Consider the following 16,216-nt stretch of genomic DNA (forward strand, 5'->3'; position numbering starts at 1 on the left):
ATAAATGCATTGCAGTTTCTCCTGCAGAGCTTTGCACAGAAAATTTGCAGAGGTTTCCTCCACGGACATTCTGCTTCAATTATACCTATAGGGAAACCACCGGTATTTACGTAAGTATAACTGACATGCTGTAATTTCCAAAAACGCAACAGTCTTGGAAATAGCCGTATGTACCCTGTGTGTATTTTACCACAGTATGGGGATGGGAGTCACTACCGTGTTTCCCCGAAATTAGGACACCCCCTGAAAGTAAGGCATTCGGGGGTTTCTGTTAAATTGCCTAATATAAGGCATCCCCCGAAAATAAGGCATGCCTGGCAGTGGTGTGCGGGGTTTCGGGGGGCGGGGCTTATCAGAGCTTTTGTGGGCGGGGTTTAGCAAGCTCCACTTCACTGACACAGCAGCTGTGCTCTGTGTGCACAGCAAAGCCGGCTGCTGCCTCTGCTGTTGTAGGATAAGTTCTCCCAGCTCATCCCAGAGACAGCAGCTGCCATACAGAAGAGGCAGCAGCCGGCTTTCCTGTGCACACAGAGCACGGCTGCTGTGTCAGTGAAGTGGAGCTTGCTAAGCCCCACCCACGAAAGCTCCGCTAAGCCCCGCCCACCACTTCCGGGACGAACAGCAGCACCAGCGCTGCTAGGAAGAAGGGAAAGGTAAGTATAATACCTTCCCCCCTCCCCTACACTACACTACCTACAACCGGCAGTCATGCTGACGCTCCACTAAGGAAGTGCCGGCATGACTGCCGGTTGTAATAAGACATCACCCGAAAATAAGACAGGTCCTATATTTAGGATATTTAATATAAGACACTGTCTTATTTTCGGGGAAACACGGTAGTATCCCATCCACTACACAGTGACTGTAAAACGCTACATATTTTCCCGCCGCAATTAGGCCAGGTGCGGCCTCAGCCTTAAAGGGGCTCTATCATTGGGAAAAGTAATTTTTAACTAAGCACATACTTGCATAGCCTTTAGAAAGGCTATTCCACAAGTACCTTTTGTATGTAAATTGCCTCAGTAGTTTTTGAATAAGTCAGCTTTTACTCATATGCTAATTAGCTTGCACTGAGTCATCAGCACAGCAGCCTCTCTGCTCTCATACACATAGAGAGTGCTCACAGACACTTCCAGAGTGCATGGAGAAGGCTAATTAGCATATGAATATAAATGGAATTATTAAAAAAACTATTGAGGAAATTTACATACAAAAGTTGTGTGTGAAATAGCCTTTCTAAAGACTATGCAAGTATGTGCTTTGCTAAAAATGACTTTTCCCCTTTAATGACATTTTGTACAGTCACACATTGTGGGCAAAAAAACCACCGCAGTGCTGTACTTTCCTGTAGATTTAAACGGCGCGGAAATGTGACTGACCAAAAATACATGTGAAGATGTCGACTTACAGTGCAGAATTCTGCATCAAAAATCTACAGCAGTTCAAGTCAAGTAAATGAGGTTTTAGAAAACCCATTCTTAGGGAGCCTTCACATGGAGTATACGCTCCGATCATTCTGAACGTAAAACTCGTTCAGAATGAGCGCGTATCACATTGAAAGCAATAGGGAAAAAAGCCTCCCATTGATTTCAATGGGTAGCGCTCATATTCCGGCACCCATTCAAGTCAATGGGAGCTGGTTTTTACGCGCTCAGTCTGAACACGTTTTACGTTCAGAATGAACAGAGCGTATACTCCGTGTGAAGGCTCCCTAACTTGCAGAAAAAAATCTGTGCAGATCTGAGGACGTGCCAAGTATTTTTAAAGAGGACCTATCATGTCCCCTGATATTGGCAATAAACTGTAATATACTGCTAGAACACGGAATTTAGCACAGTGTCAGCTTTACCGGTATGTGCCAGAGCTATTGTTACCGTTAATTTCAGCACTGCTATCTCTCCACTGTCTGATGGCTGGGCATTACAGATCATGTCATCACTGGGCTGTGCCCTAAATGTGGCTTATTTATGTAATATATTAGCAAATAATGGATAATTTGCTTCCATATATGTTTTTAGGGCAAATAATATGTAGTAGTTCTACTGAAAAATAACAGCAGGAAAAAATAAAAACATTTTGTTTGTTGCAGATTTCAATGTGGGAATGTTACATAAATGTTCCAATACAAGGATAATATACAGTGATATCACAGTATGAGGATAGTGCACATAGTAATATCACAATACGGGGACAGTGCACATAGTGATGTTAGCGTTCACACTACCGTCGGTGTCCGCTGCTAATGTCCGTTCAAAATTTTGTGCGGACATTAGCAGTGGACACTAGCTGTGTCCGTGACATTTTGCATTCATTTAAATGGAGATTGGGTGCGTTCTTTTACAGTCCGTGTCTGTCCTTAACTGTCCGTTCCCAAAGATGTCCGACTTTTCAAGCAGACAGAAAAACCTACATGTCGGGTTTAGCTGTCCACTTGAAAAGTCGGACATCTTTGGGAACAGACAGTTAAGGACAGACACGGACTGTAAAAGAACGCACCCGATATCCATTTAAATGAATGCAAAAGGTCACGGACACAGCTAGTGTCCGCTGCTAATGTCCGTGCAAGATTTTGAACGTACATTAGCAGCGGACACTAGCTGTCGGACACTGACGGTAGTGTGAACGCTCCCTAAGAAGAAGGAAATTATAATGATGTCATATGCAGGCATCATCATAACCCAGTAGAATAATGGAGGTGCACTCAGTTATCCACATCCCCTTCTATCATCCACACTTATGACTATTATCATTGTAAGTCTCAGGGAAAATGGGCCCCTTAGTTATTGGGCCCTGCAGCACCTGCTATGTCTCTGCTACCCCATGCAGCAGATGTTAGATCTACATCACAAGTCAATTTCAGCTGCAGATTGTTTTCTCTGCAGCATGTGGATGAGATTTTGTAAGATGTAGTATGCTGTGTGTGAATATACCCTACTAGTACTCTGTGTATTTCTTTGTACTAAGGAACTACAACTCCCATGATGCACTTCCCTGAGTCCCAGCACTTCCTGCACACGAGGCTTTAATGTGTAGCAATGTCTGAAGGATCAGCTGCAGCCGTAGTTACCCCAGAGAAAGCTGTCATAGTGCCCGGCAATGGGGGAGGGAATGTGGAGTCTTGTATCTGGTATGGTTGGACTAAAAAGAAACTTGACAAGGTGAGAAAATACACAAAGCATGTTATTAGTCTGCAGACAATACAATAGTGGGGTATGGAGGTCCCTGAATTGGCTTTCTAGGAACCTTTAATATAATGCACAACACTGATGTCACAATCCAGGGATAATGCAATCAGTGATGTCAAAGTACAGGGATAATGCACAAAATTGATGTCACACTACAGGGTTAATGACCAAAGTAAGAACATACAATAGGGTTGTATGGGAATCCACAAACTTGCTTAATGTGATTAGCTTTCTAGGAGACAGTCCTGTTGTGTGTATGGGATGAGGTAATTAGATTGGGAGCCCTACAAAGGACAGGGCCAGACTGATAACTCCTGTACATGGCTGCAGCATATGCTGGCACTATGTAAATACCATAATGAATGCAGAGATGGCACCTGGAGACGTGTTAATTCTATCACTGAGCTTTCTGTCTAGATCCTCCTATAGCTACAGGCTGTGCAAATGACAAAAGGTGCAGCTGTTTACGTCACCAAGCCAGCGGAGGAATTTTTCTATTTGGGGTGTAGGAGTTTAAAATGCTTAAAAAAAAAACCACACTAATATCTGTGCCCATAGGAAATGTACTGAAACTAGTTGTACATTTACACCATCATGCATTGCCCAATTGACGAGGACATTATTTGTATCAACGATCCAACATCAACAACTAAACTGCCTAATCAGGGGAAAAAGTGGGTAATATTTATCAATATATTACACAGTAATGATAGGATATGAGGATAACTTGTGGATCAGTGAGGGTCCGACCACTGAATGAGAGCGCCAGAAAGAATGTTTCTCAGCAGATAATTCTGTCTGCTGAGGGTTATTTCAAAGTTCCGGTTACTGGGCTGGATTTTTTAGGAATGGCAGGTAGGTTGGTAGTGGGACCTGTCATTCCACCCCCCTCCAGTCCACACTTTGGGGATGTTCCAGCAGCGACTCAGCTGTTGAGAGTCTCCTCGTCAAGGAAGCTTAAGAAGCCAGCTCCAGCAGCAGACTTTGGGCAGAGCTTGGATGGAGAGCTGACAGAGAGGTTATATTTTTGGAGCTGTGTCCTGAATGATTCTACTGGTTTTTGGATTTCTGTTATTCTAGGAGAGGTAACCTATTCTATGTTTAGTTAGAGCCTAGCTGGGCAGGGATTTAATTTTGTATTGTTTCCTTTTGTTGCTGCACTACCTTTTTGAGTGAAAATAAAACTCTACCTTTGTTTTGGACTAAAGAAACTGGACTTGTGTGTCTATGCCACCCCACCTAGCAACCCCAGACCCTGTCAGCATACAGCCATTATTCCTCTATAAAAGCTAAGTAATATGTAATAAACTTTAGAACATATTGATATACATCTGAGTATGTGTGGCTTTGTGTTCTCCCGTACGGCCAACCATTTTGTTTTAATTTGGAAGCGACAGCATGTGCTCCTAGGGGTGTTTCCCCCAACAAAGCGAAATGTACAAATCCATAATGATTTATAATCTTTGGGGTTTAAACAAACTAAAAAAACAAAAAAAAAAAACAATGAGAAATGACAAAAATAGCTACAGTATATGTCCCTTAAGGGGAGTCTACAAAAATTGTTACAAAACCTATTAAATTCTGTTGTAGGAACATTGAGTGACCTAGTGACCTTTTTTTTTTTGTCAAAGTGCACCCTTCAAAGAGCTGTCTTTTAACTCCTTAACAACCAATGACATACCTGTACATGGCAAAAACAAATTTCTCTGGCAACTCTCCGATGATAAAATATAACTTTTAATCAGAAAACATCATAAAATGACAAAAAATTTGATGTCAATCACAAAATAAAGAAAAGAAATGTAAACCCCCTAAAAAAACGCAGACGCGTTGCGGAACCATCGTTCCTTCCTCAGTGCACTGAGGAAGGAACGACACTGAGGAAGGAACGATGGTTCCGCAACCGTCTGTGTCCGACAGGTAGTGTCCGCTCCTAGTGTCCGTTCAAAATCTGGCACGGACATTAGGAACAGACACTAGCTGTGTCCGTGACACCTGTCATTTATTTAAATGGCAATCGGGTGCGTTCTTTTGCACTCTGTGCCCTTCCTTCACTGTCCGCATGTAAAGATGTCCAACTTTTCAAGCGGACAGAAAAACCCGACATGTCCAACCAACACGCAGACTGACTTTGAATGGATGAAACATGGTTAAAAAAGCATTCGCCTGAACCTCCCATTGAAGTGAATGGAAATAGGAAATCTTAGTAGTGGCAGCATAGCAAGCCCACCATGTGAGCATACACTAAGAGATTTTGGGTAACTCATGACCATTATTGCTATATTAGAAAGTCAGTAGGCCACTGTATAAGGCCCCACATTGCAGAAGAGCTTTTTTTTTTTTTTCGCTATGTAACCTAATAGTGATATGTAACAATATTCCATGATTTCTTTGCAGATTTCAAATTTTAAGTGTGCCCTCCAGAACATGCCTGATCCATGTAAGTATGTACAGTATATGGTATACATTTGCCTGTAGTACTGCAATGCACTTATTGAACCATTTCTTAAAACTGCTAGCTTCAGAACTTCACCCCATAACCATAGGCCATCCATCTAATGTGTATGGTGGTTTCCTGACTCGCCTGACAGCAGATGTCTCAAAAGAGATAAGGTACCAGAGATCTAGCAACAGCATCCCCTTTCCCTACTGAGTACATGGATCAAGCATTCATGTGTATTCATGTGTGATCTTTCCATGTTATGGACATGGTAATCGGTCCAACAGATGACACCATTTAAGGCTAAGGCCCCACATAGTGGGCCACAGTGAAAAAGTGATGCAGGAAAAACCATGGTGACAATGTATTGTGTTTTTTCCCGCAGCACTTTTTTCCTTGAAAGGCCGCAGTTTTCTTTTGCTGAGTTTTTACTTAGTAATATCTATGGAAACTGCAAGTGTTGCCAGAGGTATAATTTCCAAAATCGTGCATGTTTTGGAAATCGCAGCATTTCCACTGCACATATTTTTCTGCAATGTGTGAATGGGATTCGCTAGAAGGCTAAGGCCCATATTCTGGATCACAGCGCTTATTTGTTGCAGAGTTTGCTGCGGCTTTTTGAGCCAGAGTCAGGAGTGGATTGGGCAGTAGGGAGAAGTTCATTTATTTTGAAGCCACTCCTGACTTTGGCTCAAAAAACTGCAGCAAAATCTGCAACAAAACACTATATATTTCTGAAACGTGGGGCTTTACTGTGACGTATAATTATTACGTTACAGTATGTGGCTGGGAAGCAGGGACTCCTAGCATCATAGGTAATTATACTGCCAGAAGTCCCACTCCCAGCATGAAGTTTAAGCTGGTAAGTATGGCTATCACACAGACCAAGTTTTACAACAAATGGTCATGCGTTGCTACCCTTAGGCCACTTGTGGACTACCATGGTCATGCTCAGTAGTGTGTTATCCATGTATTTCACAGATAGCACACTAACTCATTCATTTCTTTGGGCCCATACACATAACTGTGAATTACGTGTGCAGACCGACAGTCCGAGCCACAAAATATAGAACAGGTCGTATTCCTGACGTATTTTGCTGCCCTTGTTTCGGTGGCTCCTATCCATTTAATGAAAGGAGCTACAGAAGCATGGCCAGTGCACAGGCGGCACATGGGGGAACATCCACATGTCCCCTGTGCGCCGCCCGTGCCTTTAATTCACACCCACTTGGGATGGCCAATAACAGCATGGGGAAGGCAACTATAGAGTCATACAACACTGAATACCAGATGCATTAAATTTAATACCTATGAATAGGGCTATTAACATGACTGTTTTGTGACTGTCCATTCTATTTTTGTCCATTTTTACAGATTCTTCAGTTCACTATAACATATGAGAGATCTGTGAAAGCAACTGTTCTCCAGGTGCACAAAAAAAGCCATGAAAAATGAAAATTTTTCATGGCCATTTTGCACCTTGCTCATGTGAATGTAGCCTAAGGCTTCGGTCTTATCATAAAAATTGTTTTGTCACTGAGCATTACAGGTAGGCAGTATTCTAGCAGCAGGGGTAGCCCATTATATTTAATTACTGATATTATTTATTAGGCATTATTTAAGGGCTTATGTCGTGAAAAACCTTTAATCGGGGCAACACGGTGGCTCAGTGGTTAGCACTACAGCCTTGCAGTGATGGAATCCTGGGTTCAAATCCTGCCAAGGACAACATCTGCAAGGAATTTGTATGTTCTCCCTGTCACAAGCCTGTTAAGCTGAAGCAGTGCTAATCTGAGTGTCATGGGCACTTAGTGCAGCAGATTTTATTCTAAGGATACTGTCAGGGTCTGGGGTTGCTAGGTGGGGTGGCATAGACACACAAGTCCAGTTTCTTTAGTCCAAAACAAAGGTAGAGTTTATTTTCACTCAATAAAGTGCAGCAACAAAAGGAAACCATACAGCCGGCGGCCATTTTTGGGTAGCCGCTCTTGCAGTTCAATACAGGAGCCGGCCGGCGGCCATTTTGGGGTGGCCTCTCTATGCTCCTGTATCGAACTACAAGAGCAAGAGTAGCCAGAAGAGGCGGCGTTGCTGCAGAAGAAGGAGGCGGCGCAGGAAAGAGCTCTCGGGCAGCAATGGGGATGCGCTCATCGGCCTTTCAGCGCTGGGGCCCGCCCTCATTGCTGCGGAGAGCTCATTTGCATACCGGTTAAAACCGGTATTTCTATGGAACGGCGCGACGGAGACCACGTCTAAAGGTAGGAGACGAATAGCCTTTCTTAAGGCTATTCTGACGTGGTAATTAGAGAAAAACAGTAGTTTAATGGTAGAATCCCTTTAATACTGTGCGGATACACAATTGCAGACAGTTACGGAACCATAAAATATGGTCGTGTGAATAGGGCTTTACAGAGCTTTCAATAAAACAAACAACTTGGTACTGCAAGGTAATAGTTTGCATTTGGTACTTTTGAACACTTAATGTTCCCTATTTGCATTGCACAGGATCTGTTTTATAGTGACCGGCAATGTTATTACAGCCTGTACTAATATCACGTCTCCTATAAAACAGATACTGTGTGATATAAATAGTGAAGGGGCCCCCAGACAGTGCGGTGTGCTCCACAGTGGTCCCCAACCTAGTATAATGTGCTCCACACAGTGTAATATGCTCCTGTACTTACCTGCACTCCCTCAAAGAGCAGCTGGACGCCTCCTTCCACCGCAGTGTAGGCACTCATATGAATCATGTCACTCTATTTGTATCCGTCAGTGTTGAAATAAAAACGGAAGGTCTCTTCCATCGGCTTTACGTTTTGTTGTGACAGATCAGAAGAGCAGAACAGAATGTTTTGGCTGATAACTGATGATAGAAATACTGCCCATGTGAATATGGTCTTATAATGGATATGCAGTAAATACATCCATATGAACTGCTATTCCAGAATATTTCTTAGCATGCAATGTTTAGAGAAACAAAGGGAAGACTTCTGTACTTCTTAGTGAATATATTTAATAAAGTTAATAACATTTTCTGTAGTAAATCTTCACTGAGCACATACAAAATCTAATCCTCAAACAAATATAACCTGTGTGTTTGTTTTTTGGCCTACAGCTGCCAGGTTCCTGTTGGCACAATTCGCTGTATCCTGTGGCATTATTATACTACATTATTCAACCAGTGCAGTCCATTTATGCAGCAACCAAGTCCACATTTAGTGCACATATGCTTGGACATTAGGGAATTAGAGACACAACAAAAAGCTAATATGCTTGCTAATATTGTATTTCCTCCAAATTTGCATTTAGGGGTACCTTACAATTTTGGTGTATTTTGCCTGGGTGACCAACACAGTAAAACTGTTACAATGAGGCTGAGGCCCATATTGCGGAAACACAACTTTTTGTTGTTGCAGATTTTGCTGTTTTTTTTTAGCCAAGCCAAAGTTATCAATATGTGCCCTTTGGGGGTCCAACGCCAGGACCCTACACAGATCGACTGTTCCAGTAGCCTTGGAGTGCCATAAGATACTAGTGTATGGGGAACACATGCAGCTATTCAAGTAATAAGAGCGACATAGCAGCCCCATAGCTTTACTGTTGCAGCTTCTGGACTAGCTGACCTGTCAGACCCCTACAGATCACAGTAAGAAAAGTCAATTTGGGGCAGAAAAATCCTTTTTAGGCTAAGGCCCCACAGGACATCCCGCAGCAAAAAAGCGCTGTGGGAAAAACCATGGCAATAATGTATCACAGTTCGTCCCACAGCGCTTTAGGCAGAAAGTTTGCAGAGTTTTCCTCCACAGACTTCCTGTTAAAATTATACCCATGGGGAAACCGCCAACGTTTCCGTAGGTATAATTGACATGCTGTGATTTCCAAAACTGCGCTGGAAATTCCAGCGTGTCCGCATAGTGGTTTTTACTGCAAAGTGGGCATGGGATTCGCTAGAGTCATCATGACTGTAAAACACAATGATTTTTCCTGCGGCGTTTCCACTGTGGGCAATTTGTTGCAGATTTTATTGCTTTTTTGAGCCAAAGCCAATAATGGCTACAAAAGGAATAGGAAATATATAGAACGTTCATATACTTTTCCCTTCTGCTCAATCCACTCCTGGCTTTGGCTAAAAAAAAAAAAAAAAGCAGCAAAATCTGCAACAAAAGCTGCTTTTCCGCAACGTAAGGCCCTAGCCTAATGGGCCACATTGTGGAAGTGCAGGTTTTGCAGTTTTGTTTTGTTTTGTTTTTAAAACAAAAGCCAATAATGGCTACAAAAGAAATGGGAAATTTATAGGAAGTGCTTATACGTCTACTGTGTATTCAATACACTCCTGGCTATGGTTCAAAAAACTGCAACAACAAATCTGTAACAAAAAAAAAAACGGTGTGGGTCCATTCACACACAGGAAAATGGTGAGGAATTTGGTGTGGAATTTCAGCGCTGAAAAAAAGCCTCCCTTTGACTTCAATGGGTTCCTTTTTCTGCTAGATTTTTTTTCAGCGCTGAAATTCCACACCAAATTCCTCAGCATTTTCCTTTGTGTGAATGCATCCTGTTTCAACAACATAGGGCCTAAAGGTATACTCATAAAAGCTTACTTTTTTTTACTGTTTTTTTTTTCTCCTTGAACGTTGAATTCCTATTTTGAAAGCTAAAAATAAGCACATCCTTACGTGCTTCAGTTTCAGTAAAGAGATAAGATAATCCTTTAATAGTCCAACAGTGGGGAAAGTTCAGCATGTTACAGCAGCATGGTAATACAGATACAGGATAATACACAGTAATATATTACAGACGTAGACACACATAAGCTGAGAAGAGAAGATATACTAGGAGTCCATAGCAGCTAAGGAACAGAAGAAGGAAGACTTCATAGTCATAATCATTAGTTCTCTGTGCGGAGTGATCTTCGCTTGGAATGATGTAGATTATATAGCCTGGTCGCGGTTGGAAGGAAGGACTTGCGATAACGCTCCTTCTCACACTTGGGGTGAAGTAGACGGTCACTTACAGTGCTGCCAAGTGCCATCAAGGTCCCATACATAGTGGTCCATAGGCACTGGAGAATGATGTGCAATATGGCACTCACCTAGACACGGCCAACATCGTAGTCTTCAGAGGCAGACGCATTCCTCTTTTTGTCAGCCCTTGTATAGTCACTGCCCAGTCACACTGCAGGTTGCCTACTGGAGCTTTTGAATTGCATAAGGACGACACCTAGGACTTCACTGCAGGGTTCTCTACTACATTGAAGTCTTCACAGCAACAAACAGGAAGATACAAGCAGCAACAGACACCATGTCTACTAACACAAGGGTTTACCACACATTCATGTCACTGCTGTATAGGATACTGGTGTTGTTCAGATTCCAAGAACCAGTTAACGTTTCAGTGCAATGCTTCATTTTTCCCCAATCTATCCAAGTCTCCCTTTCTGAAAGCAGCAAGATGCTGGTCCTCTCACGAAATCTCTCCAACCACTTACACCCCTCCAAAAGTGGGAGGCTGGAGGGGAGTGGGTAATCTGGGCAACCACTGACATCAGTGGGTTACAGGAGAGCAACACAACTTCTCCCATGGTGCAACTCATAGGTACAACAACACAGTTCCATCTACTAAGAGCTATAGCTCAGAAACTGGTGTGATGACTGACACCAGTTACAGCAACATGTACTCAGCAACACGTCATACCATGCAAGTCATACCTTGTGACATATGCAAATACAACTTATAATGCAAGTTCCTGTATTCATGGTCACATCCATTGACCACCAATCATGACAACAGACTGTCACTACCAAGATGCTTAGAGAAACTTGCATTCATTTTTTTGTTTCTAACCTTCAACTCTATCCCTGCATTGAATGGACATGGTGCTTTAGACAAACTATTGCTATAATCATATAAAAATATTTTGTTGCGATATGTAGTTACAGCAAGAGAATCAATATGGCTGCCATTCATGGAATCAGAACTGCAGTGTGACAGCAGGACTATCATCATTGGGCACAGTTCTGGAGCAGCTGCCGCTATGAGGTAGGTTACTGTATGGCCCTTCCCTTTTCCCTTGTGCCACATTCTGATCCTTTTGATCTGAAAAGATGTATGGAAGAATCTCCTGAATAAGACATGCAAATGATCTTATGCTAAGGTTCACACTAGTGTTGTGGTCTCTGTCATTTGGGTCCCCCGACGGATCCAAACGACGGAGAGCCAGACCACTAAAGCAACGGTCACACACGGACACCGGCGAACCGCATTGACTATAATGGGGTCAGCTGAGTGTCTACCACAGGACTTTCTTCTCTGCCAATATTCGGTGGTTTCTGCATCAGAATCTCTAGCACAGATATGAACCCAGCCTTCGCTAAGTAACATTGCAGAATGTTGTCAAATTAACAAAAGACCTTGAAGACTTTCCTTATTCTCTAAATGACCGTTTCGATGTTTATCTCCATGTACTTTAGGTTTGCTGAAACGCATCAAGTTTTTGCAATCATTCTAGTAGGAGCATACACGTCTGACTTGGGAGATGAGAATGAAAAAGAAAGCGGTATGTTACAGATTATATAATATTGGGATCTAAAGAACTTTAAAACAAAAGGCCTCCTTCACGTGACTATTGTTCATGTCATCAGCAATCGCAGATCCCCAAATAGACTTGTATGATCCCCTTAATTTCTGTGCGCAAAATGGGTGCAAAAATAGGACATTTCATAATTTGTGGTTCTTGTGTACGGCACAGATACATGGTCGCAAAAAAATGAGGCTATGTATCTGGCCCCTTTAAAAATGCATGTTAATGTACTTACAGTGTTGGCCAAAAGTATTGGCACCCCTGCACTTCTGTCAGATAATACTCATTTTCTTCCAGAAAATGATTGCAATCACAAATTCTTTGGTATTATTATCTTCATTTAATTTGTCTTCAATGGAAAACCACAAAAAGAATTGTCAAAAAGCCAAATTGGATATAATTCCACACCAAACATAAAAAAGGGGGTGGACAAAAGTATTGGCACTGTTTGAAAAATCATGTGATGCTTCTCTAATTTATGTAATTAACAGCACCTGTTACTTACCTGAGGCACCTAACAGGTGGTGGCAATAACTAAATCACACTTGCAACCAGTTGAAATGGATTAAAGTTGACTCCACCTCTGTCCTGTGTCCTTGTGTGTACCACATTGAGCATGGAGAAAAGAAAGAAGACCAAAGAACTGTCTGAGGACTTGAGAAGCAAAATTGTGAGGAAGCATGAGCAATCTCAAGGCTACAAGTCCATCTCCAAAGACCTGAATGTTCCTGTGTCTATCGTGCGCAGTGTCATTAAGAAGTTTAAAGCCCATGGCACTGTGGCTAACCTCCCTAGATGTGGACCGAAAAGAAAAATTGACGAGAGATTTCAACGCAAGATTGTGCGGATGGTGGATAAAGAACCTCAACTAACATATAAACAAGTTCAAGCTACCCTGCAGTCCAAGGGTACAACAGTGTCACCCCGTACTATCCGTCAGCGTCTGAATGAGAAGGGACTGTATGGTAGGAGACCCAGGAAGACCCCACTTCTTACCCAGAGACATAAAAAAGCCAGGCTGGAGTTTGCCAAAACTTACCCGAGAAAGCCAAAAACGTTTTGGAAGAATGTTCTCTGGTCAGATGAGACAAAAGTAGAGCTTTTTGGGAAAAGGGAAAAGTTTACAGGAAAAAAAAAAGAGGCCTTCAAAGAAAAGAACACGGTCCCTACAGTCAAACATGGCGGAGGTTCCCTGATGTTTTGGGGTTGCTTTGCTGCCTCTGGCACTGGACTGCTTGACCGTGTGCATGGTATTATGAAGTCTGAAGACTACCAACAAATTTTGCAGCATAATGTAGGGCCCAGTGTGAGAAAGATGGGTCTCCCTCAGAGGTCATGGGTCTTCCAGCAGGCAATGACCCAAAACACACTTCAAAAAGCCCTAGAAAATGGTTTGAGAGAAAGCCCTGGAGACTTCTAAAGTGGCCAGCAAAGAGTCCAGACCTGAATCCCATAGAACACCTGTGGAGAGATCTCTTGATGGCAGTTTGGAGAAGGCCCCCTTCACATCTCAGGGACCTGGAGCAGTTTGCCAAAGAAGAATGGTCTAAAATTCCAGCAGAGCATTGTAAGAAACTCATTGATGGTTACCGGAAGCGGTTGTGCGCAGTTATTTTGTCTAAAGGTTGTGCTACCAAGTATTAGGCTGAGGGCGCCAATACTTTTGTCCGGCCCATTTTTGGAGTTTTAGGTAAAATGATCAATGATTTGACTTTTTTTTCATTCTCTTTTGTGTTTTTTCATTGCAAGCAAAATAAATGAAGATATTACCAAAGAGTTTGTGATTGCAATCATTTTCTGGAAGAACATGAGTATTATCTGACAGAATTGCAGGGGGGGGCAATACTTTTGGCCAACACTGTAGATCCGCACGGTTGTGTAGGAGGTCTAAGGCTGGAGATGCAAGTGGCATATACATGTCAGGTTAGCTGGCAGCACCTAGTCCACCGCATTTTACAGTACCAGCATAGTGAATTGTGTTCATTTATTCAATGGCTTTTAACCTTTACAATTCAAAGCTTACAAGCAGCAAGAGGCTTACAGTGACTTCATGTCCTACAGCAAAAGCTACCCCATTCCACTATTTGGGGCAGTGGAGGCTTATCCAAAAAACCTGCTACTGAATTACCGAAAAGGGAAGTTTAGCATGTCTTCCTTCTGTTGCCCCAGTCAAGTGTTCATTATTTTACAGGGTATTTGGATTTCTAGAACACAAACAGATCTCTGAGGAGTAATGAGACGGGCTAAATATTGGTCAGTATTAAATGCTGGAACTGTAGCAAATGGACCTAAAACTGTGAGTTCAGTACAATGGCGTTGCAACCACTCGGGAGCTCATTGCATTGTAACGTGTGTTGTTCACACAAGTCATGTCAGTTCAGGAAACGCGGATGAAACAGTCATGTGAATGATCTTAACGCATTGTCACTCAGAAGCATCAGCAGGATCACATCATATAGGACATTACAGAGAAGCACTGACATGTATTGCTGTGAATAATGCACTTGGGTAGAAAGAAGCCATGTCAAGTCTGCCTGAGCATGCATTTAATCTAAATGGGGAGAGGGAAATAAACCACTAGCAGACATTGCTTGCTGCAGATTATTTCCCCTTACCTAAAGATCAAGTTTTTTTCACTACCAAGAACACACAGCGTATTGAAAGGGTAATATCTCCTGAGTGACTCCCAATAATATGACATAGTCTTGCTTCGTAAGTCTAGACAATTTCCTATGAACGACTTTGATAAATTGATAATGCTATTAGTAAACTAATTTCTTATTTCTTCATAGGTTATTTCAATCGCCCTTGGCAATGGGAAAAGATAAAATCAAACTGCCATCATATTATTCAGTTTGGCTCCACGGATGATCCGTTCCTACCCTGGAGCGAGCAGCAGGCGGTTGCCGATAATTTGGGAGCAGAGCTGTACAAGTACACCGATCGTGGACACTTTCAGAATACAGAGTTTCATGACCTGCTGGCTGCAGTAAAGAAACTTATCCCTACTCCGGTGTAAACACAAACCTGCACTATGTATCCAGATATTACCTGCTGTGTTATCACAACATGTCTGAATTTCAGGAATGAAGACTAGAAGTCCGCTCTCTTTTTCTATCCTTATCTGTTACTAAAGCTATAAATAAATGTAAAAATCTCATTTTGAAAAGCTGCTGCTACTATAAGATCACAATTTATAATAAAACTCAGAACGTGATAGGAGAGAAGCTGAGCTCTGTGATATATAGGAATATATGGAGCAGAATTTCATACAAGACTCCAAGGAAAAACAGTGAGAATTCTGATCTCCTGCCCACACAGGATGACTGACTGCTTTCCCTGTATCAGTGTGTATGGGCAGGACTCTTACTGTCCTTCCTTGGAGTCCTGTTAAGCTTTATTCTACTTAATATTTAGAAATTGTGCTCCAAATCATATAAACCTTTGTTTCACCGAACTCAGTGTCTCCATCGATCATATGCTGCTCTCAGAAATCACCTGACAGGTTCATTTCTCCACATCTATTATTCCATCCTGTTCCATGTATTGGTCCAAAGTAACCGACTAGCATAGAATTTTTGTGGATAATACGCCAAATCTGTCGCAGGAATAGTAATTTCTGTGGTCTGTGTTATTATAGAGAATTCATATCAATCCACATTAATGTCTCCTGCGCCAATAATGGCTGATGCGGCAACAGCAATAAACAAGATGTAGATGGGATAACATCACAGCACTTTGTTATTCATAGGAGAAGAGATTCAGTTTTTTTCGCTTTGGGTAATAATGAAAATAGGCTCCTATATTACCCCTTTTTGCACAAACAATATGGTAAGGAAACCTGATGTGCAGATATGAATGAAATCTACCCAACAAATTCCAGGGGCTAAAGGGAAATCCTTGATGCTCTTCTAGTGAGTCCTGCTTCCTCTTCTAACACAGAATGACAGCATGTCCTGTATAATCCCCTATTCACACACACCAGCATTTTCGTTGGTAATATCAGTGGTC

General features: G+C 42.2%; 1 protein-coding gene across 1 annotated transcript; it reads left to right on the top strand.

Annotated features, from left to right (window-relative positions):
- Nucleotides 1-630: 630 nt before the first annotated feature.
- On the top strand, nt 631-15,337 carry RBBP9 (RB binding protein 9, serine hydrolase). Its single transcript, XM_075267511.1, has 6 exons — nt 631-653; nt 2,965-3,158; nt 5,583-5,625; nt 11,559-11,664; nt 12,096-12,181; nt 14,998-15,337. The coding sequence occupies exons 2-6, from the start codon at nt 3,036-3,038 to the stop codon at nt 15,222-15,224; spliced, it is 585 nt and encodes a 194-aa protein (XP_075123612.1). The 5' UTR covers nt 631-653; nt 2,965-3,035; the 3' UTR covers nt 15,225-15,337.
- Nucleotides 15,338-16,216: the final 879 nt, after the last annotated feature.

This window comes from Leptodactylus fuscus, chromosome 3, assembly GCF_031893055.1.
Source record: "Leptodactylus fuscus isolate aLepFus1 chromosome 3, aLepFus1.hap2, whole genome shotgun sequence".
Classification (NCBI taxonomy): Eukaryota; Metazoa; Chordata; class Amphibia; order Anura; family Leptodactylidae; genus Leptodactylus; species Leptodactylus fuscus.